The 25,176-nt window shown below is 38.1% G+C and overlaps 1 protein-coding gene across 3 annotated transcripts in view; it reads left to right on the top strand.

Annotated features, from left to right (window-relative positions):
• Positions 1-25,176, top strand: part of Pik3c2g (phosphatidylinositol-4-phosphate 3-kinase catalytic subunit type 2 gamma) — a 302,408-nt gene that overhangs the window by 45,582 nt on the left and 231,650 nt on the right. For 2 of the 3 annotated variants that reach the window (XM_027429943.2, XM_035448878.1), the window contains 5 exons: positions 2,674-2,796; positions 7,678-7,711; positions 11,604-11,814; positions 17,025-17,147; positions 24,630-24,761. In XM_027429943.2, the coding sequence (XP_027285744.1) occupies positions 2,674-2,796; positions 7,678-7,711; positions 11,604-11,814; positions 17,025-17,147; positions 24,630-24,761 (623 nt within the window). The remainder of the gene's footprint in view (positions 1-2,673; positions 2,797-7,677; positions 7,712-11,603; positions 11,815-17,024; positions 17,148-24,629; positions 24,762-25,176) is intronic. The other variant, XM_035448879.1, reaches the window with a different exon arrangement.

Below are 25,176 nucleotides of genomic sequence, written 5' to 3'. Positions count from 1 at the left end.
TACTGCACCACAGTTACAGAGTAAACTACCTCCCACATTTCCAGAGACCCAAGACAACTCAGAATTTTTATTTTAATTGGTAACTTTATGAATTTTTTTAGAATATACATCAATTGGCTCTTTCTAGTGCACAAATTAGAAAACACCACTTTAAGTGTCCCACTCACATAATTTTATGGCATTTTAATCCTCACCTCATTAGCTATCTGTGTATAATAGGCAAGGTCTGATTTCTTTTATAATCTAAAGCATATGTGAATGGCTCAGAATTAAACATTAAAATTTTATCATTGACAATTTTTTATCGTTTTATTCCTTTAATCTTGATAACAACCTTCTGCTTAGTTGCTATTGTTCCTGCTGTAGACAATATATGGTGTAGGCATATGGAAATTAATACTTTATTGGTTGTGGGTGGAACATGAAACTTTGCCATAGAGCCGTGCTGACCTCAGTGGATGTGTTGACAGTCTATTAACAGGGGAATGATCATCTATGGGGCTATCCAGTTCATCAAGTCCTGGTGGGGGATGTCCTTCTGCATATGTTTCTCTTATTGGTTGATGAATAAAACATTGATTGTCCAGTAGCCAGGCAAGAAGTATAGGCAGGGCTAGGAAAAGAGGAAAATTCTGGGGGATAGAAGGCAGAGAGAAGCCACTAGGGAGATGCTGCATAGCCGCTGAAAGAGTAACATGCTGGAGAATTCTGTGGTAAGACAAGACCACATGGTTTAATAATTAGAAAAGAGCTAGCCAATAGGAAGCCTAAGCCATCAGCCAAGCAGTTTACAATTAATATACATCTCTGTGTGTTTATTTTGGGCTGATGGGCAGATGGACCAGGTGGAAAGAAACTCCATCTACAAAATCCGGTCTTACATATTACACTACAAATTACAGCCCAGTATTGATGATATGCACAGAAAACCACAACTTTAACTCTAGTTACTAGGAAAGTATGATTTTTGGTTTATTTTTTTTAACCGAGTAGGATTGTGTCCACTTGTAACGAGGCACACACTAACTAAGCAGCTGACTCTTCAGCACAGGGGTTACTCATCTGACACAGATGTCTTGTGTATATCGGTTTCTCTTATTGGTTGATGAATAAAACACTGTGGCCAATAGGGCAGCAAGATAGGTGGGTCTAGGAGATGTGGAGGATTCTGGGAAAAGTTGGCAGAGAGGAGTTGCCATGTGATCCCAGGAAGAGAGCACTTGAGTCAGGCATTCTCCAGTAAGATAAGACCATGTTGCAATACATAGATTAGTAGTTATGGGTTAATAATTAAGACAACACTAGCCAATAAGAAGCCCTAGTTTTTGGCCAATACTTTGTAATTAATGTAAGTCTTCCTGTGTTCATTTGGGGCTGACACAGCTGTGGGACCAGGCTGATTGGAAAAAACATCTGTAACACTTACAGATATTTATTCTCCATGCTATAATGAATGGCTATAAAAATTCACATATTTTTAATATGTGAAAGACTTAAAGCAAATCTGAACTAAACACCCTCCATATTTGCTCATTAGTCATGTCTATGGAATGTCTACTTTTAATTCTGCAATATTCATTAATTATTCACCCCAAGTTTCTTTTCGGTATTTATAAAAATATCTTAAATCATACTAGGAAGGCATTAAGAAGTGGTTTTCTTTTCCACCAAAGAGATGAAATGGTATCCTATTAATATAAAAACTTGCGAATCTAAAATTAAATTTAATTGAGTAAACAGGTTTAAGTATTTTTATGTTGTGAGTCCTTGTCTTTGCCTCACTTACCCTCCTCCTTTATCTCATTTTCCTTTCTTCCATCTCTCACTTTATTTTCATAGTATTAAGTTAGATTTAAGTTAGTTAGTAAAGCAGTTAGAGACTGTTGCAGCATATTCCTTTACACTGTGTCAAGATGTGTCACTGTGATTTAGTAAAGAGCTGAATGATCAATACCTAGGAGGAAAGAGGTTAGATGGGATCTCTGGGGACAGATAGGACTCGGGGAAGATGAAAGGCAGAGACAGCGGCCTGGTGCAGAGGAAAAAGCCACGAGCCTCATGACAGCACACATTAGCAGAAACAAGTTCATCTAAGTTGTAAGAGCTAGTTGGGAAGAAGCCTGAACTAAGGTCAAGCTTTCATAGTAATAACAAGTCTTGGTGTCATGATTTGAGAGCTGGTGGTATAGAGAAAACCGGGGTTACATATGGTATCCAATGTGAGGGCTTGAATATCCAAACATAGGACCTGAGAAAGCTAAGAAAAGTTCTGGACAAGGAGCTGGATGTGGATTTATAGCTCTTCTGTCTCTCAGCTAGGCTGATGCTTGATGGCATACAGAGGTGTGGCTACTGGCTACTGCCTGGAGACTGGAACCAGCTGCCAGTGCCGTGCACTAAGCCCAGACACCTGGGAACTGACATGGCAGCTTAAGATTTGTCTCTCAAAGTCAGGGAATCCTGCAGATGCTAGTAAAGCCAGGCCTAGACACAGAAAACCTCTAAAAATGTACAGCATGTTTTAAAGTAAGCTTAGATGTTGAAGAAGAAAGAATATAATGGATATAGAGTCATTTAAAAAGCCCCATTCCGTTCCACTCCTTCCCCCATGAGAAAGAGGTCAACTAAAGATAAATTTTAATAAATGGTTATATGTCATCTTGTCATCCACAGCCACACGTGAATAATATTATTGAAGAAGTTAAAAATATATGCAGTGTTCTGGGATGTGTTGAAACCAAACAAGTTTCAGATACAGTACAAGAACTAAAACTACTTCAGAAGAGCCAACCACAGGTAAGTACCTTCAGTTGCTACATAGAATTAAACCTGCATGCAACAATCAACTAAAGAGAATGAAATATTTTTATTACTGGAAATCATCTCTCTCTCTCTCTCTCTCTCTCTCTCTCTCTCTCTCTCTCTCTCTCTCTCGCTGTGTGTGTGTGTGTGTGTGTGTGTGTGTGTGTGTGTGTGTGTGTGTGTGTGTGTTTGTATCCATGACAGGCAGCTCAATTATGTTACACCCAAGAGATTAAATTAAACTAAAAGGAAGTTTTTAACACTTGGGAGATATGTGACTTCCCTCAAAATTTCCAAGTGCAGAGTCCACAAGTATCTCAGAAGATGCATTGCACAGTGTTCTAGAAGGTTGTACATAGGCTGGTGATGGTGGTCTTGTGCATAGGTACCGAGCTGTCCAGCTGTATAGCCTGGACGGGTAGAGTACATCTGTGTTTTCTTACTGAATGTGAAGTAGACACTGATGTTGTGAGATCTCGGGGCGTTCTCTGGGAGCTGGACCCTCTACAATGTACTACTTTGAAGCGTTTGGAAAAATAGAGTGTTGTGTAAGTTTTTAAATCTGATGGAAGAAGGGAAATCTCCAGTGTAAGTTATAATCAAAAACAGTGTTTATGTAATCTGTTCACCATGTGTCAGTTACTCATGCAAGTGATCACTACTACTACTACTAGTAGTAGTAGTAATAATAATAATAGTAATAATAATAATAGTAGTAATAATAATAATAGTACTAATAATAATAGTATAATAGTAACAATAGCAGCATGATAGTCTCTTCCAGAACATGCTAAGATCCCATCTGTACTAACACACCCCAAGGACCACGTTCACTCTATACAGGTTCACTGGCAATAAGGTTTAATTTATAAAATAGACTCATAAAGAAACCAATGAAACTGATTGTGTATAGTAATATAATAACATCCTATAACTTATAACACAACTGTCAGAATGATTACTCTGGCTCTTCGAGGCCATTATGTCAAATGTGGTTACTTGAGCACAAATACTCCAAAACCAAAACAGCTAATTTTGTAGTTACAAAGTTAAGTGACTGAGGGGTAAGCAGCAAATACTGTGTGGACGCAGGGGACAAAGGGATGACGCTGGCCCTGGGTAGTAAGGAGTTGGACACGGAAGACTTTCATGTACTACTCAGAATGATGCTCAACTTAAAAGTTGTGGATCATTAATTTCTGGAATGTCCTACTTACTTTTAACATGTTTATTTATTATTCAAATCAGTTTCACATGGTGTTTAGGGACAGAGGACTAATACATGAACACATGAATTCTTTATCTGCATGGAGAAGAACAATAAAGATGATACCACTTTTAAATACGTTAGTCAAAAAAATTCTCAAAAGATTGATTTCAAATGTACCTAATCACTTTTACTGGAGATGTGAGTAATTATGCTGGCTGCTTACTGTTGCTGACACTAGAGTGGCTATGAAAAGTCAGTAATTGAATGCGTGGCTATGCCTTGTTTTAATCAGAAGTTGTTTTGTGATTAAACAATGGAAACAAATAATTTATTTGCATTCTGTGAGAAGTGATGTTGACAATCCTAAAATGCCCCAGACACAGATCAACAAATCTGGTAAAAATAAACATCAGCTGAAAACCAAGGCATCTAAGCATTAAAAAAACAAACAAACCTGTGTTTAAGATAATCAATACTCCCCAAATTTATTGTCTAAGAATGATTTTTTGTTCTGAGTTTTCCTTAATGAAGAAATCCATTCTTTTACTTTCCCATTTATGGAGTCACTTTCCTGTGTCTGTGGTGGAACATATGACAAAAACGCAGAAAGGACGAGTCTATTTGACTTGCAATTCAAAGAACAGTCCGTCAGTGCAGGGGAGCTGAGGCATTAGGAAAGTAGCTGGTCATGTTGCCTTTGAAATCAGGAAGAAGAGAGCAATGAACACACACTGCTGCTCGTTTCCTTCTATTCACATAGCCCAGGATTCCAGCCAGGGAATGGTTCCTTCTGAAGTAAGAGGCCTCACTTCAGTTAATGCAACCAAGATAGTCCCTGTGCTCAAAGGCTAAAATAACCTAGATAACCCCCCATAGGGATACTCATGGGCTTGTCAGAAAATAAATATTTCTATAAACTTAATAATTAAAAGTTACTTCACTTCCACTAAATGATGTCAAGTCAGAATGCCAAACCAGTGAGAATTATCTCCCATAGAATAATTCATGTCTTTTTGGTCATCATTGGAGATGATGGTCACACTTTGGAGACATTGTGAGAATTTAGAGCTGATAGCCTTATAGAGCTATAGTCTTATAGTGGTACGAATGTGATTGGCATCCAAGCTCTCCTATTTTCTTCTTTCTGAATCAGATTGTGGGAAATTCATTAACCTCTCTGGTTTTCAATGGTGGCACCTAAATCAGAACCATTGTCAACACCTGGAGGTGATGAGGCTGACTCTTGTGGTAGCTCTGAGTCTTCCTCCCAAGGTTGGCAAGGAGACTTTAACTCACACAAGCTCCATCCCTGTCCCCATCATCTCATGGCCATTAATTAGTAGCTTTATGACAAACATGGACCTTTGTCACATCAGACTGGATGTAGAAGTGGGGATATGTGTCTTCTCTGTGGAGACTCTGAGGCTGGATGTAATTTTTTTTGATGCTCTTCACATGATACCAAAGTTCTCCAAGTAATAAAATGCCTGATCTCACAAGAAGCCATTTCCTAAACGCTCTGAAAAACAACCTAAAATTTTCTCTAAGTTACCCAACCTCTCAATAAATCTGAAACCCAAAGAACCCTTATGGGAGAACTGGCTATTTCCTGAGAATGCCATAGGCAATTATGAGCAAGCAAAGCTTAGATTTATGCATTACAGCCCTTGTGGGTTTATGCACTAAATGTGTGATATTTTTCTTTGCAACTGAACTCATACATAGCTTCATATTTTCATGAAGGAAATGATTTGAATGGAAAGAAAGTTGAGAATCAAGAGCTTTATTTTCTTTAATAATTGATAGTTTAATCACCTATGCCCCAACCACAAAGTCTTAATTATTTTTATAGACTTTGAAGTTCATTGTTTCCATGTTGTATGTACTGATCCTGCCCACCAATTTTTCATCCTGTCTTAATTGTGAGCCTGCATATGGAAGAACACCAGGACTAAATGCCAAATATATTTTGCATGATTTTTGTAGTAACCACTATCAATTAAATAGTCAGCAAGGCCCAACCTGTCCACCTGCTGTAAACCTAAGATAACAAACACTGAGGGGTCCCAGTCTCTGCCAGCAACTCTCAAATCTGAGAAGCTTTGCTTGTTTTCCTGGCTTCGTTTTTAGTTTCTTTGCAAGACACTATTTCCTGCAATGTAGGGAAGTAATTAAGTCTCTAATAAATGAAAGTTTGGCAAAATGAAGAATTAAATTAGAAATGTTCTTCTATTCTCTTCCATGCTCCCACTTAGCACTGAAAACAATCTTTAGCCTTCAAGTTATACTTCAGAAACTCATTTAATATATTTTTTGTAAAACACTCCAAAAGAAAGCTAAAGCACAGAGTGGAAAATATGTCCTTTCTTATTGTGCTGCAGGTGTTTGTCATGGTTATTTTATAATACATGTCTACATTTCTGAACAAATTACATTCCAGTCAAGCTAAGCTAAGGGTTCACATAGTCTGGCCCACCTGGGCAGGATGAAGACAATATCTATAGTTGTGGGTACTAGTGTTTGGTGCTACAGTCTAGTGAAATATTTACCTAACACAAGGGCTTCTGAGGCTCATAAAATGACATTTTGAACCAAAATGTTACATTCAAATTTAATTATATTTTTACCATAGCAGAAATATTCTTTCTCTGAAGGAATCCTCTAGAAGTTCTTTGATACAAGAAAACAGTTATTCCCCAGTTTATTTGCTCAATAAATATGCTTTTTATTTAAATAACATCCTTATAAGTAAACTTTAATATTTTTAATTAAAGGAAAAATGACTCAGATGGCAATGCACATATGTTGTCCCAGCTACCCAAAGAGCTGAGGCAGGAGACCAGGGGCATGAGCCAATGTATCAAGACCCCATAAAATTATTTTTCAATCTTCTAAAAGTTCCATCAATTAGAATGAATACTATTAGAAATGAGAGCTTTCCTTTCTGCTGAAACATTATTTTGAGTGGACCTGTGAGTCACAATGTATTGTTTTCATGTTAATGAACTTAGAATCAGCAAGCCTCAAGCCAGCTAAGGAATTACACACACATAAATGCAGTCATCATGTTTGGACATGAATATAAATGACAGATAAAACAATAAGAACAATCACATTTCAGATTGTGGTTTTTATGATATGATTTAACACATTTTCTTCTGTGTTCAACTATGAGCTAATTAATACTCTAAAAAGGGACAGAAATAAAACTGGGTGGAGAATCTATATGATTCTTTCCCCACTTCTTCTGGTCCTCTTTAGGATGGTTCCCAAAGCTCATGTCTGTGTATTTGCTAATATTGAGAGACAGGCGGTGACCAAGAAGAATTTGCAATGCACTTCTAACAGAAGATTAGTTCCCATCATGGAGGAGAGTCAGAGCCTAGACAAGGTCTGCAGAGCGCTTTAATAATGAAAAGCTCAGATAGTTTGAGCAATCTCTTTAAAAAATCTAGTAACCTACATCACTCATGGCAATATCTAGAAGGCTTTCTTATTATGCAATATAGATTTCCAGTATTTAACATGCAACACAGATAAATAATACTGAAAGATGTTTTTATCATTTTCTCATCTCAGAGAAATTATAGTGTATTGATTTTAGATATTACTGGTTTGGTGATTTTTCTAAATTAGTAATATTTTACTTCTTCTTATTTTTTTAGAATTTTCATCAGAAATCAGAGACTTCAAAAAAAGGTAATGAAAATATGCATCCAAGCATTTGAAGAATAAAGGTGACAAAGGATATGAGTCTTAGAATTCCATCACTTTTTTTCCAATTACCCATCTAAGTACTGTACCAACACACACCTACATAACATGGTGGAAAGTGGTTTATTCAGACCTTATGATCCATTCTACTAGTGGAAGTGATGAATTCACAAGTGAATAAAAAAGATGGTATTGTTTAAACCTTCATTATGGTTTTTAAATAAAATGAGAAAAGTAGAGACACCTAACTGTAGAGAGAGACTGGAATGAAAGGGGTTTTGATTGATTGGTTGGTTGGTTGGTTGGTTGGTTGATTAATTGATTGATTTTGAGACTGTTAGAGCGGTATCACTATGTAGCCCTTCTGGAAATCACTATGAAGATCAGACTGGCCTTAAACTCCCAGAGATCTCCCTGCTTCTGCCTCTCAAGTAGTGCAATTAAAGACTTGTCCTTTTAACCATCCAAAGATCCTGCAAGAAAAGTTTACAATGAGTTAGATTTTGTAATGAGAAAAGTTGTAGGCATTGATCTCCAAAGTCATTTGAATTTCAACTCCAACTTTATTTGAAAGACCAGCTGGTAGACAAGACAGGAGGACTGGATTCTGAAACAGGACTCACAGAGGATCTGGGGTGATGATGCTAAAAGTTGAAGGATTCTTTACTAGTTCTGTGAAGAGTGGGTGTGTGTTTCTATGCTTCAGACCAGGATCCACTTTCAGATCTAGTTTCTAACATCAGCTTTACCACTTCTGAGTTCTGGGACCCAAGAATAAACTCTTGAATTTAGTCCTAATAGGCACAAAATATGATGGCATGTAGTTGAGAATGTTGTTTGTACAGTGAGATGATCTTTAAAAGAGGAACACCTGAGCATCCTCTAGGGACAATATAACTAACAACTGATAACCTTGAATGCAGGACTGACTGTGAGATGTATTGGAGACAACCTGCCTTCCACAGAGTCAATGTTTCTAGCTGGGAGTTGCATGAAAAACATACAGTCTCAACTCTAATTCCAACAGTTGGAAAGAGTTGTTCAATATTAGAGTCACCCTCTATGTGTCATCACAGAAGGCTATGAAGAAAACACTGGAGCCAATGCTAAGGAGACACAAACATTGGGAGACTCTAGGACTTGGAAGGACCAAAGTGACACAGGATGCCTCAAATGTTCCCTGCACAGATTCTTACAATCACCTGTGGAGAGCACAGGCTCAGTTACGCTGATACAAAGTCTTGCCCATTTCTATTAGGAGTGCTGTAATGAGGTCTCTTCCTCCATACCCTTCATAGCATTGGAATATGAAATTCCATAAAAAATGAACAGCAATGTGCCCAAAGATTTGTACTCCATAATAGATCACAACAGATTTCAATTCATATATTTATTTTACAAATAAATTAACATAATTCTTTTCTCAAAGAAAAAAGAAAAAATATTATTTCACCATATTTCTCCACCTAGCCAACGGTCTTGATTCATGAATAATTTGATGATGTCATTGTTGTATATATATATGTGTGTGCAGGAGTATGCATGCATGCATATGTGCTTAGAGATCAGAGGTCACCATCAGGTGTCCTCCATAGTCACACCCCTCCTTGTTTTTTGAGGCAAGATCTCTTACTACTGTTGGAGTTTACGTGGCTGACTGTACAGCAAATTTCAGGAAGCCATCCATTTCTGCCTCCCAGCGTATGGATAATGGATACAAACCACTGGATGAAGTCTTTTTGAATATTTGTTTTATATGTATGAATGTATGCCTGCATATATTTAACAGTGGTGCTATGAAGGTCAACATAGTGTAGTTGGAATTAAAAACTGCAGTGAGCTGCCTGCCATATAGGTACTGGGAATTGAACCCCAGTCCTCTGGAAGAACATCTCGTGTTCTTGACCACTGAGCCATCCCTCCAGCCCCCATGCCTAGCTTTCCATGTGAGTCCTGAGGTGCTGGTCTCAGATAGTCATGTCTTCATAGCAGGGGTTTGCTAACTCTGGGTCATCTCTGTGGCCTCCGATGAGGCATGTGAAATGGATTCTTCATCTAGAGTTCTGGAAACATAGAGTACATTTGGGACATATTACTAAGCAATCTCACAGACACAGATAATAACCCAGAACTCTCTTTCTGCACTAACAGTAAAGAGTAGAATTCGTTAAGTATCAAAATTCAGGTTCTCAAAAAATATGAACTTGAGGACAGATCAATAATGTTAGATATGAATTTGCTGGAAAACTTTCACAAGATTGGGTGTTACTGACAAGAAGTTTGTGCTTCTTGTTCCAAAGAACTGACAGCAGTTTGAAAAGAGGAAACAAGATGTTTCTAGAAACTTCCAAATTTCTGCCACCCATGATTCAGGAAAAATCCCTGTTGGGTGGCCTCCAGGGTGTGACAAGTCTTCTTTTAGGACTATTATCATGCTGCTTTTTGCTTCTGCTTCATTAATTCCCACTGCTGATTTCTCAGAGAAATTTAATTAGAGGCTTTTCTCTTTGCTCATCTTCCCCCAGGCTGTTGCAAAAAAAAAGGGGCACCATTTAAGAAATGAGGCAAATAAGCACAATTTGTCTATCATAAATTTCGTGTGCATTTATGAATAACTAAGTGAATAATAGCATGTGTTGAGCAACAACAAAGAGTGCTTAATTGTGGGCAGAATTGCTGGAGGACAGGGTGTGGGAAGAAGCACCATGCTGAAGCCAGTTTCTATCTTGAGGAGCCTACACACTCTAACACTGCAATAGTGAAGAACACGACAAAAGCTAGCTCTTTGCCCCATTTGGTTTTCAAAACAACTAGAAGCCAAGTTGCAAGTTATATTTCAGAACAGACTTTGGAGGAGGTTGCATGTTTCCATGGGGGACATGACCTAGCCGGTGCTTGAATCCTGTCACAACAGACCCTAGGAAGTGTCTAGGGATGTGCCGATCTGTCCCCTCAAAGTAATATTACTTTGCTCCTATAGGAAAATTATTAGTTGATTGGTTGTTTTTCGTCCTTTATGACTGCCCTTGCTTCATTTAAGTGATTATGACAAAGTATCCTAACAAAAGAAAACTTAGAAAAAGAAGGGTTTGTTTAGTTTTCAATATGAAGTTACAATCCACTATTTAGGGAAAGTCAAAGCCAAAATTTAAAGCATCACATCCGAAGTCAAGAGTAGAAAGGGAAAATGCATGGATCCTTGCTTGCTCACACTCATCGAGCTTTTGTTTGTTGTCTATAGTTCCAGACACCCAGCCTAGAGAGTGGAACCCTCTCACAAAGGGCTGGATCTTCCTGCATTAGGTAACAATCCTCAGGTTAACCCAACATAGAAAACCCCTCCCTAGGACTCTCTCCTCAGAAGACTGTAGATTGTATCAAGTTGACAGTTAAAAACTGATGCTCACAGTGACAATCCTTTGTATCATTGCAAGACAGGTGATAAGTGTTCAGGCAATGGTAAACAAATCTTTTAGATAGAATTTGTCTGAAGTGATCATAAACCAGTTAGAAAATATGATCCTTTTCTTATGGTTAACTCTAAAAAATTACAAACCAGAATATAATTGATTGCAAATTTCAATCGATTGGCATGCCAAATTAATCATAAAAAGAGCCTCCAATTTGTAACTAAAATGATATGTTTTTGAAATCTCTACTGCTAAAGATCTGCAAGTGTGTAGACAGATGCTCTACCAGCAGCTATGCCAGGCTGCCTCCAGAGGCCCAGGTGGCTAATTGGCTTCAGTTAGTAAGGGTCATTTTAATTAAATTTTTATTTAAATTTCATTATAAGAGATTTCAAAGCTATAATTGATGGCTTATGAGAAATACGACCCTTCACAGACATCCCAATCTCTCTCCTTTACTCCCCCAGGCTTCATAGAGAAAGTGACAGCTGAACTATCAAGGTCCATCTATCAGCTAATCCAAGTATACTGCAGTAGCTTCTGTACTGATTTCCAGCCTGTGCACACACCTGGAGGTGCCCACTCTGGCGGCGGCGGCGGCATCCACGCTGGGCTCCATTCCCACCTAAGCTTCACAGTGTGCACCCTGCACAATGTTCCAGAGACTTGGGCACACAGGTGAGCCGCAGAGAATTTTCCCAGTTCCCCCCTGAGTGTGATTCGCTTTGTTCTCACCTGAAGAAGCAAATATATCATCAAATGTTGGGAAATCAATTGGTGCGGATTTATTTTTCCTCTTAAGATCACTTAATAAAAGTTAGATTCCAGGTGGGTATTCATTTTTCCCTTCACCATATTAAAACATTGGCTATAGTCAGTGACTCACTATGAAGTAGACAGTGTTCATCCTGGTTAGCGGCTTCTCTGAAATTTTACTTTTCATGACTTAGTTTCAATGATTAATAATAGTTACTAGTATATAGGAGGAGAGAAGGTGCACTCAGAGTATTTAATTTATAGATAAGCATAGCTAAGCTCTCTGATCCCAATAAGGTTGTGAGTGGTACAGACACTTCATCAGATTAGTGTCTTACCAAAGTAAGAATTACCAATGGATTATTTGATTTTCACAGTTATTCATGGAATACCCCTGGGTTTTAAGTTAACTATATGTATGTAATAGTTTCTAGAATAACATATTTAGAGTAAAGTTGTAAAGGTTAAATTCTTTGTCAATTGAATATAGAGAACATTGGTAAACTTGATTAAAATTAATGAAATCAGTTGTTAATAAACATACTATACATACAGCATTTGACACTCAAAAGAAAACCTAAAACTAGTGATTAAAATACATGTTTATAAGATTAATATATTTTGTTAATTCTTTGAGGATTCCATATATTGTAATGATCGTGTTCACCCCGGCTTTACGTTTTCATTTTCTTTTTATAAATCCAGTCTAGTCTGACTGCTCTTATACTGAAGGGTATTCGCCATCCACGGGATGGTGGTTGACCTACAGGGGCCTCACCCTTTTCTTTAAGAAACTCCCCTTCTCCCAGCAGCTACCAGTTATCAGTAGCAACTAGACTAGGGATGGGGCTTCATGCACACCTTCCCTCTATGAACTGGAATTTTGTCTGACTTGAGCTATTGCAAGTCTCGTGGGTGCTATCACAGGTGCTTTGAGTTCATATGTATTTCTACCCAGTTGTAGTCAGAAAAGTTTCCTTGTGATCATCTGTCACCTCTGACTCTTAGTCTTTCTTCCCCTTCTTCCTGGAAGATGCTTGAGCCTTGAGAGGAAGGTGTGTGTGTGTGTGTGTGTGTGTGTGTGTGTGTGTGTGTGTGTGTGTTGGGTGTAGTGTTTATATAGTTTTTTGAGAAGGTCTCATTATGTGTACCAGGCTGGCCTTGAACTTGCAAAGATCTACCTGCCTCTGTCTCCCAGCAGCTTAAAGGTGTATTCTCAGATTAAAGGTGTATTCTTCTACACCCACTGTTCTCTCTCATGCAATTTGTATTACACAAACACTCTTGGATATGGGCACTGCTCTGAAAGCATGAGCCATGTACTAGGGTCCATACTCTTAAAGAAAATTGACTCTTCCTCTTCTAAAAGCTATCAAATATTAATAGTCCCTTAGCTAGGTAGAGAACAAAAATATTTTTAATCTCTCCAGTCATTCATAAAACACAATGCATGCCATGATATGGTAATTAGAATGCCAGTGCAATTATGTGCATAATAATGTATATTATATAATAAATTATATTCATGTGTAAATATTTTGACATTTGTAATTATGAGAACTCCAAACACATTAGCAAGCTGAAATTGCTTCTTAGTGAGAGGATTCTCTCCTTGTGAGTCATATCAGAGAGATTCCTGGAGGCTCTTTGTCATGTAACCTTTACCATCAAAAGGCATATAAGCAGACTGTCTTCCATAAATGTCACAAAAATTTTCATTTATAATCTCAAGTTTTCATATCACCATGTCAAGCAATATGAATACTGTGAACACACTAAGAAATGAATTCTAAGATTAAAAACCATTAATAAATAAATACATAAATAAATATTCACTACATGCTATTAAAACATTTAGTTGGCTAAAAAGATAAAATAAATATCACTAATGAACAGATATACAGAGACAGTTTGATGGGGCCATTGAAATGTGTTATATAAATATATCTCTCTAAGCAACTAAATGATCAGTGAATTAAATGTGAAAGAATATAGAATAATATGCCAATATAAGTAACAAAGTACATAAATATGCTTCATGCCACAGGACATAATTTAGGAATACAAATTGTTATCAATCATACTTGGAGCCTTCATTTTAAGTGACCAAAAACTAAAGTGAAAAACAAGTCTAAGGAAAGTTGAGATAACCTAACAGCTCTCATCCTGTTCTTTACAGTATGATTAAGTCAAAATTCCACAGTGTGTGTGTGTGTGTGTGTGTGTGTGTGTGTGTGTGTGTGTGTGCATGTAAACTGGAGTACTTTTTAAAGCTAATAAAAGAAGGAATTTTTCTTCCAGGGAGAATCTGGGGGTTGGGAAGTTTTCCTATTCATTCACTGCTGGATTTGGAAGAAAAAGAAGTGAATTTGGGCCAACTCAAGACCTTGTCTTTTGGATTTATGGCAGAAGTATGCAAGACCTTCAAACAAGGACCAACATCAGTGCTCCTCAAGCTAGTCCACAAAATACAAAGGAATGGAACACTTCCAAATTCATTTCACAAATCCCTACATTTAAAACTGGCAAAGAAAGAAAAAATAGAGACCAGGGCAGGGACTAATGAAGTACAAAAAGAATAATAAGTAGAATTAATAAACTATCAGTTTCACCTTTGAAAGGACTTACCATATTGACAAAGCCCTAGCCAAACCATAAAAAAATTAATTAATTAATTAATTAATTAATTAATTGGAGATGAACAGGGTCTTCTTTGAGTAGACCCCAGTGAAACTCAAGAGATCATTAGGGAATACTTTGAAAATTTATATTCCAAATGTTGGAATGCTTAGAATAAATAGACACATTTTTAAATATATATGGCCTGCCAAAACTAAAACCAGGTGTATAAGCAATTTAAAAAGACAGGTTACTGATGAAATCAACCAAATATTAAAAAAGACATGATTCCAACCCTTCTCCAATTGTTTCATAAAATAGAAAGGGAAGGAACTCATATAATATCAGGATTACCCAGGTAGCCATGTGATATAAACACACAATGAGAAATGAAAACTCCAGATCAAGCTTCCTAGTGTACATTAATGCAAAATTTCTCAATTCAATACTGGGAAACAGAATTCAAGATCACTTTGATGGAACAAGGTCAAAATTTAATCAAAATAAAGTAAAGAGACTTAAGGGCAATAATAATCTGACTATCTTGAGAAATGCAGAAAAGGCATTTGACAAAGATCAATATGCCTTTGTGATAAAACTCCCAAAGAAACTATGAATAGACAAAATACACCTCAATTTAATAAAGTCTATTTACTACAAATTTAAAGTAACATTGTAGTAATGGGGAAAACCTGAAATCATTCATCTAAAATAAGAATGGATAAGGGTGCCTACTCTCTCCATTCTTGTTTAATATATTGTTTGAAGTCTTAGCTAAAACATTAAGACAAAGATATAAAAAGAGATTGAAAATTAGGAAAGGAAAAGGAAAAATTATCTCTATTTGTAAATGATAGGCCTCACGGCTTTATACTTTATGGGTTCAAAAGAAAACTTTTAAATCTGATAAACACTCAAGAAAGTTATGGGTTTGTGATGGCATTACCTCACTCAGGATGGTTTCTTCTAGTTCCATCTATTTTCCTGTGAATTGTACTCACTTATATATGGATTTTAGACATAGAGCAAAGGATTACCAGCCTACAATCCATACCACCAGAGAGGCTAGGAAACAAGGAGGACCCTAAGAGAGACATACATGGTCCCCCAGAGAAGGGGAAAGGAACAAGATCTCCTGAGCTAATTGGGAGCATGTGGGGAGGGGAGAGGGAGTTAGGAAAAAGAGACACTTTGCAAACTGCTGATTAGCATAGACAGTTGGAACTCACTTTTGAGAATCCTCAAATATGCACAAATGGACTACTGTATACCTCTATTATTCCCCAACTAACCTACTATGTGGACACTCATACACCCTTGTGGAAGGCATCTGTACTCACCCCAGCTAAGTTACAGTCAGCTAGTTAGCCAACTACATAAACATAGGTAAAATATTCTACTCAAGCACAATAGAGTATTATTGCCCCATAAATAAGAATGAAATCTTGTCATTTGCATGAAAAAAGACAAAGCCAGAGATCAGATTAAGCAAAAGAGCCCAGACAAATATTGTATGTTTAGTATCATATGTAGAATCTAGCAGGAAAACCGAGGGAGGTAATGTAAATATAACCAAGGGATAAATGTGAAGGGAGGTAATTATAAGAGAAGAAGACAAAAGGAAAGGAGGGGTGAAGAAGGAAGGCAGTGGAATGTCAAATGTGGCTAAAATATACAATATGCCTGCATGAACACAGCACAAAGAAACCATTACTTTGTACAATAAATGTATGCTGATAAAAATAATTTTTTTCAAAAAGCAAATTTTCATGGTGCTTCATGCTTGTAGCCCAGGCTTGAGCAGCTGAGATAAGAAGACCACATCAAGCTTCATACCACCCTGGACTACATAAAAATTTCCAGGCTACTCTGAATTACAGAGTGAGACAATGTTTAAAAATCAAAACAAACAAACATAAGAACACAAAAAAATTAGAGACAACAAACACCACAGAAAAATGAGACTATTGCCTTTATTTTGTATTCTCAGCAACCCCCAACTTTGTACCTTCTCTGATGAGCGTTTTAATGCACACAAGAGTGACAACAGTCCCTGTGTCTCTGTCTTGGTGTAAATTGAAGGATTTTCCATCCATCTTGAGGGGATGTCCAGGTGTTGTGAACACCCTGCCCCAAACCCCACTGCCACCTTCAACAGATGGCAAGGGAAAGGGGTGGGGTCTGCGGCTGAAGGTTGTGAATTTCCATGGCTACTTAAATGTAATTGTTCTTGCAATCCAAGTACTGAACCTTCAGGTTTTTAGATTTCCTAGAGGGAGCTGGTCAGTGTGCGGTTGAACTGGTGTTTCCATAGGTAGAGGAAGAGACAGGGCTGCCTGCTCTGCAACCTTTCCCACATAGCTAGCATAAATTTATACAGCGATTCTTAAAGCACGTTTTACAAGAGTAAATGTATTTTTTGTCATTTGACTTTGACAATGGTGATAATTGACCCTCTTAGGAAGCTATCTCCTCCCATGTGTTGCGCTTATTGGATCAATGTTTCTTTTCAGCTACAAAGCATTTTCATTTTCCTGCTGGCTCACATATGCTGGGAAGAAGCTGTGCCAAGTGAAAAGCTGCAGATCCATGCCAGTCACAAAATCATTCTTTCTTTTGGTCAACTGGAATGAAATGTAAGTTTAATCTTTATTCTGGCTGTGCTGGCTAGCTAAGAAAAGTCAGCCCTTCTTACATTTTAAACAGACCACGTTGTATTGTGTGTAAGAGAGACGGAGACAGACAGACAGACACACAGAAAGAGAGAGAGGGAGAGAGACAGAGACAGACAGACATACAGACAGAGAGAGGAGACAGACAGACACACAGAGAGAGGGAGAGACAGAGACAGACACACAAAGAGAAGGAGAGAGAGACAGAGACAGAGACAGACAGACAGACAGACAGACAGACAGACAGAGGTGGGGAGAGGCAGAGATAGACACAGAGAGACAGAAAGACCCAGAAAGAGGGGGGAAAGGAAGAGAGAGAGAGAGAGAGAGAGAGAGAGAGAGAGAGAGAGAGAGAGAGAGAGAGAGACCTTGGCTACCAGTTCAATAGTATAGTAAGTACCGAAGTGTCAATAGATAACCGAGGGTTTATTCAACAGAGTTAAGGTTCATTGAAATTCCTAAACACCCATCTCACCCATATGACTGATTTGAGAAGCCAGGAAAATTATAAACAGGAGAGACACAACTGTTCATTCACACACTGGAGATCAGCAATGTTCTGATTTTTACTGAGATGGCTGCAGCTAGGAAGAAAGAAATCACCTGATAATATGGGGTCTCACATAAGTCAGCTGCATATTTGTTTAAATAATCAATTGGAGGGCATAAGCATGTATGTGCTGTGTGAATTTATTCCTAATTGGAGGGGGCTGTTTCCTCCTCTAATGGTCATTTCTTAAACTCCAAGCTCAAGCACCTGGTCTTTTTTTAGAGTCATTCATTTTTATTCCATGTGTGTGTGTGGGGGGGGTTGCCTTGTGCATGCAATGCTTGTGGAGGCTAGGAGAGGGCACTGGATCTCCTCATATGGTTGTGAACCACCACGCAAGTGCTGGGAACTCAACCCCCATGCTTTGCAAAAGCAGCAGGTCTCACAACTGCTGAGTCATGTACTACTTTCTTGATACTATCCCTATACCCCATTCTTGCCCCAGACAACACAAGACCTCTTGCTCAAACACTTGTAACCAAGGACTCCTTTAAGGGGTTATTAACCTGCTTAGTTGATACAACTATTCTTCCAATTTGACCAAAACCCATTATTGTTTATTACCAAAAGTCAAATTCACTTTTACCTCAAGATAAGAAAAAAGTCTAATTATACAGTCAGCTTCATAGAAAAATGAGCAACTCATTAATAGTTTTGGAAGGTATTGATGTGTTTATTTTCTTAAACAGTTCTCTCTCTCTCTCTCTCTCATATATATATATATTCAGATCCTTGCATTCGTCCAAGGGACTTAGGTATTTCAACCTACAATCATGTTTCATTTTGCTTCCCTTAAACATATTTACATTCCATTTCCCAAGATTCCAAAAAGAGTTTTACATAATTTATTAGCATGTATTTGTTGTACTGGAGTCGAAAATACATTTCACTGCTAAACTTTAATGCTAAGCACCAAACTTTGTCTTGTTTGCAAAATGTCTCTAACACAGACGAAAAACATTAACGGCAACTCATTTTTACTTTCTAAATGATTTATTTTTATGTACATTCATGTATATAAATGAGTATGAGTATATTCCTTACTTATAAGGGTGCCCATAGAGGCCAGAAGAGGATTCAGATCCCATGGAGCTGGAGTTGCAGGCAGTTGGGAGTCAGCTGGCTTGTGTGCTGGGAATTGCACTCTGATCCCCTGGAGGGACAGCAAGTGCTCTTAACTTCTGAGTCAACTCTTTAGCCCTTACTGCAGTGTTTTATAAAGTATGTTTCTCTTTTTTTCCCACTAAAATGTTCATTCTTTTGTTTTTAAGTAGTTATGGAGAAGTTTAAAAACAGAAACAATTTTCTGGTGAGTGTGAATCATCAGAAGATGAAAGGAGCACTATTTAACATGCATGTACTCTTTCCTAGATTGACAGCAACCATCAACTACAGTGTCTCCGTCTTTTTCATTCTTAATGTGAAAAGCTCATGTTATATAGGAAAAACCGGCTCTTCTGAGGGAAAAGAACTTTCTAAGTTATGTGAAAAGTGGAATAAAATTATAGCTTCCATCACAGAACAGAAAAACGGAATTGTAATATAGAGTCTATTATAGATAAAAGAACATTCAAGAAAATACTGTACCTCCTACATTATCGGCAACATTATATGTCAATTCAGAGCTTCTCTTAAACTCAGAAACATTCGAATATGGAATATGGAAACTATGAAATAATATAAGTGAAAATGCTTAGACACCAAAATATGCAATGCTTTAATAAGTCTGAACTTTGCCCATCTTTAAAAGTAGATTTCCAATACTATTGTCTTTTTTCCCATCATGCTCCCCTGACTATACACTAGAATTGCAACTCCTTTCTCCAAAAAGGAACACCTTTATGAATCAAAATCTTAAATACACAGCAGTTAATATAAATTATTGTGTGACTGGTTGGAAAAAATGAACAGAATGAAAAACACACACTAGCAAGTGCCACCCACTGTGTCAATCCACAGTAATGTCAAGGGTAAGGAAAAATAAGGCTTAGGGAGGTTGAGTGAATTGCTGAATTAGAAGCATCTTATTAGCCAGCATGGCCAATTTTTCAGCACACAAACTTTCTCATCCCAGGGTGGGGGAACTCATCTTGCTCACATGCAGCTTACTCGCTGATAGCTCACAGTTGCTGCTAACTTAGTATATAGCACCATTCACTACAATTAATACCATGGCTTCAATCCCAGAATCCTCTTCCCTGTTTCTATCAGTTAAGTTAGATGCTACATTACAGTGTGGCATAAAACTCGCCATTGATTTCTTACTTTTCTACTGTCAGTCGAATTTCTTTCATCCATTGTACCTTTAAAATGCCTCATCTAGTCCTGTGACTGTGCGTTGCTCTGTTATCACCCTGGGTACTTCTTTATACACATGTGCTGCAAGTAAAGATAGGTGAGTGGTGTCAGTCAGTCTTGGGCATATTTCCCCACAGTATACCCTCAGCAATCTCTGCTCTCCCTGAGCAGGGGTACACTATTCTTCAGACCCAGCCAGTGCTGCCTGCCAGCTCAATACACCACACGCTACTGTCCAACTCTCTAATAAACTCTTTGCCAGATGAGTGATGTTTCATCACTCTTGAACCCCATTCCTCCCCCAAACCCAGTGCCATCTAGGACCTAAGCTCAGATAATCTCAGTTGCCATGTATCTGGGAGCTCTGTGTGCTGGTGTTTCTCTTGTCATCTACCAAATTCCCAGGTCCCAGCTCATTCCAAATGTAAGGTCATAAATAACTCTTCATAGTTTCATCCTTTTTTTCTCTTTTGTCATTGGGGAAACATTCAAACTGCTATAATTGGTACTCAAAGTTCTTAAGAATTAAGGACCATGTGTTCACCTAATTGTGTCATCCTCTACTTATTTCAACTTGACTTCATCTTTTATAGCAGCCTCTGTAAATGACTCACCAATTCTCAGGCACAGCTAATCTTCTTATTCATACATTTCCTAGTCTATGTGTTGCATGACTTTTCGGGTAGAGATGTGACAGATATGTGTCCACCCAGATATGTAACTGAGGATATACCAAAATACAACTTTACCCAAATCTAGTTGGTGAGCTAATCAGCTTATAGGGGTAATTATAGGAGCATAGGTAACTCAACAGGAGGCTTCTGTAAAGTCACCCTAGCACTGAAAATTGACAATAAGGTAATCAGAAAAAAAAAACAACAACAACAAAAAATGCACTAGTAACCTTGCAGAGAAATCTTGTGAATTTCATGACTTTTTCTTTTTAAAAAAATTAATTTATTTAAAGTAGAAACAATCTTATTTTACATATCATTCCAAGTTTCCTCTGGCTCCTGTCCTCCGATACCTCCCCACTGAACCCCCATCCCATCCCCCATACACTCCCCAGGGATGGTGAGGCCTTCCGTGAGAGATCATCAAAATCTGTCAAATCATTTGGGGCAGGACCTACCCCCCCCCATGTATCTAGGCTGAGAGAGTAACCCTCCATAGGGAAGGGATACATCCTCGTTCCACTGCTAGCGACCACATGGAGTTTGAGTCTTCCTAGCTGACACCCATGTTCAAGGGACCTGGTTTGCTCCTATGTTGGTTCCCCAACTATCAGACTGAGGTTCATGCGTTTCCACTTGCTCAGGTTAGCCTGGTCTTGACCCCTTTGTTCATTACTCCCCCCTCTCTACAACTGAATTCCAGGAGTTTGGCTCAGTGCTTAACTGTGGGTGTCTGCTTCTGCTTCCATCAGCTACTGGATGAAGGCTCTAGGATGGCATTTGAGGTAGTCATCATTCTCATTATAGGGGAAGGGCATTTAATGAAGCCTCTCCACTATTGCTTAGAATCCTAGTTGGGGTCATCCTTGTGGATCTCTGTACATTTCCCTAGTGCCAGATTTCTCTTTAAACCTATAATGGCTCCCTCTATTGTCGTATCTCTTTTCTTGCTCTACTCTAGTCATCTCCTGACTCAATCTTCCTGATCCCTCATGTTCTCCTCTGTCCTCCTCTTCTCCCTCCTCTTTCTCCAATCTCCCTTTCCCCTCCCTCCATGCTCCCAAATTATTCAGGAGTTCTTTTCCCTTTTGCCTCTATGGGATTATGTATGTCTCTTTTAGGGTCCTCCTAGTTTCCTAGCTTCTCTGGAGGTATGGATTGTATGCTGGTAATCCTTTGCTCTATGTCTAATATCTGAATATGAGTGAGTACATACCATGTTTGTCTTTCTCTGTCTGGGTTACCTCACTTAGGATGGTTTCTCCCAGTTCCATCGATTTGCCTGCGAATTTCAAGATTTCATTGTGATGACTCCCCCCACTGCTGAGTAGTACTCCATTGTGTAAATGTACCACATTTTCTTTATCCATTCTTCAGATGAGGGGCATCTAGTTTGCTTTCAGGTTCTGACTATTACAAATAATGCTGCTATGAACATAGCTGAACATATGTCCTTGTGGTATGAATGTGCATCATTTGGGTATATGCCAAAGAGTGGAATTGCTGGATCTTGTGGTAGACTGATTACCATTTTCCTGAGAAACCTCCGTACTTATTTCGGAGGCTGTACAAGTTTGCACTCCCACCAACAGTGGAGGAGTGTTCCCTTTTCTACACATCCTCTCCAGCATAAACTGTCCTTGGTGTTTTTTATTTTGGCTCTTCTGACAAGAGCAAGATGGTAACTCAAAGTTGTCTTGATTTGCATTTTCCTGATGGCTAAGGATGTTGAGCAGTTCCTTAATTGTCTTTCAGCCTTTTCAGATTCCTCTATTGAGAATTCTCTGTTTAGTTCTGTGCCCCACTTTGTAATTGGATTATTTGGTGTTTTGGTGACTAGATTCTTGAGTTCTTTGTATATTTTGGAAATCAGCCCTCTGTCAGCCCCATTCTGTGGGCTGTCGATTTGTCTTACTGACTGTGTCCTTTGCCTGACAGAAGCTTCTCAGTTTCAGGAGGTCCCATTTATTAATGGTTGAGATCAGTGTCTGTGCTACTGGAGTTATGTTCAGGAAGTGGTCTCCTGTGCCAATTTGTTCAAGGATACTTCCCAATTTCTCTTCTAAGAGGATCAGATGGCTGGATTTATGTTGAGGTCTTTGATCCATTTGGACTTAAGTTTTGTGTATGGCAATAGACATGGATCTATCTGCAGTCTTCTACATATCAGCATCCTGTTATGCCAGCACCATTTGTTGAAGATGCTTTCTTTTTTCCATTGTATAGTTTTAGCTTCTTTGTAAAAAATAAGGTATTCATAGGTGTGTGGATTAATATCAGGTCTTCAATTCAATTCCATTGTTCTACCTGTCTGTGTTTATGCCAATACCAAGCTGTTTTCATTACTGTAGATCTACAGTAGAGCTTGAAGTCAGGGACGATGATGTCTCCAGAAGTTTCTTTATTGTACATGGTTGTTTTGGTTGTCCTGAATTTTTTTCTTTTTCCATATAAAGTTGAGTATTGTTCTTTCAAGGTCTGTGAAGAATTGTGCCGGTATTTTGATGGGATTGCATTGAATCTGTAGATTGCTTTTGATAAGACTGCCATTTTTACTGTTGATCAATACACTTCATGACAAAGGTCTTGGAGAATCAGGATAACAGGAACATACTTAAACATAATAAAGGCAATATACAGCAAACCAACAGCCAACATCAAACTAAATGGAGAGAAACTGAATGCGATTCCTCTAAAATCAGGAACAAGACAAAGCTGTCCACTTTCTCCATGTCTCTTCAATATTGTACTTGAAGTCCTTGCTAGAGCAATAATAAGACAACAAAAGTATATCAAGGGGATACAAATTAGAAAGGAAGAAGAAAAACTTTCACTATTTGCTGATGATATGAAAGTTTACATAAGTGTCCCAAAAATTCTACCAGGGAACTTTTACAGCTGATAAACACCTTCAGCAAAGTGTCAGGATAGAAGATTAACTAAAAAAATCAGTATATAGACAATAAAGGGGCTGAGAAAGAAATCAGAGAAACATCTCCCTTTACAATAGCCACAAACAACATAAAATAACTCTAGCCAAACAGGTTAAAAACCTGTATGACAAGAACTTTGAGTTGTTAAAGAAAGAAATTATAGAAGATACCAGAAAATGGAAAGACCTCCCATGCTTTTGGATATATAGGATCAACATAGTAAAAATGACTTTTTCTTAAATTTCAAACTTCCTGAGTTTGCTAAGCTTGATTTCATTAGCTTCCTGAGCCTTAATGAGTCTCTCTCCTGCTGGAGGAGGGAATATTTTAATTCACAAAAATCCTCTTCTCTTGCCCATGCTGTGTGTTACATACTTTTTCCTTGTTGGAATATATTTTTCTCTTCTTGGAATGGTTTTCTGAAACTCCATTTCATTGCAACCCAGCCTGAAAGATTCATGTTTCTTGGGTTGGCAAGATGGTTCAGCAGTTAAGGGCATTTTCTACCAAGCCTAATGACTTGAGTTTGATTCCCAGAAACCATATGGTAGAAGGAGAGGATTCCAGCAAGTTGCCCTCTAATCTTACATACAAGCCATGCTATCACCACCAACACACTTGGGTGTGTTCATTTGTGTGCGAATGCACAGATACACACAACTACACACACACACACACACACACACACACACACACACACACACCAATCAAGATCCATTTCTACTTATTTACTCCCTAAAATAAATTTAACCAGTCTTTCCTATGTGCTCACAATACTATATGAGAGTCGGGTTATACTATATTTAAATGACTCTACATGTCAAAATTATAAGGAGTAAAATTATTATTTATTGAGTATCATTATCTTACATATCTCATTAAAATTTTCACGGGAACATCTCAATTCAAATACTCAAATTTTTTCCCAAATAATTACAAGAAAATGTTTGTAAAATCATGGTTATAATTGGATACTTCCTTTGCTTTTCAGAATCAACTTTCCTCTTGAGATAAAGTCACTTCCAAGAGAATCTATGCTCATTATAAAAGTGTTTGGGATTGACTCTGCCACCCACAGTGCAAATCTGCTGGCCTGGACCTGCCTTCCACTGTTCCCAAAAGAGTAAGTATATCATCTATGATTAACAGAGCTCTGGTTCCAATTCAACCTTCCGGGAACTGAATGTTCTTCAGGTTATGGATAATGAGAAAAATCAAGAGGACATTTTATACAGAAATGAGGTAGTTCAATATAAATCACGAGTATTGAAATTAGAATAGAAGAGCAAAAATGGAGAGCTGGCTGGAGCAGCAATACATGCTCTGCTCATCAGAGGGTCATTTACAATGGAGAGGCACTGGCGAGACTGGTCTCAAGGACTCTTTCTTCTTCAAGCAGCCAACTTCTCTGGAATTAGTAATCCATAATGACTGTGCTGTCATTTAGGGAAAAAAGCAAGCCACAAAATTCTGACTAAAGTAAAATTATAAAACGAGACTGTTTGCTGGTCTCTTGTTGCCAAGAAGAAATGCTTGGC

This window comes from Cricetulus griseus, chromosome 8 (assembly GCF_003668045.3).
Source record: "Cricetulus griseus strain 17A/GY chromosome 8, alternate assembly CriGri-PICRH-1.0, whole genome shotgun sequence".
NCBI lineage: Eukaryota > Metazoa > Chordata > Mammalia > Rodentia > Cricetidae > Cricetulus > Cricetulus griseus.
The sequence above is the reverse complement of the archived record's forward strand: the minus strand, read 5'-3'. Positions and strand labels throughout refer to the sequence as shown.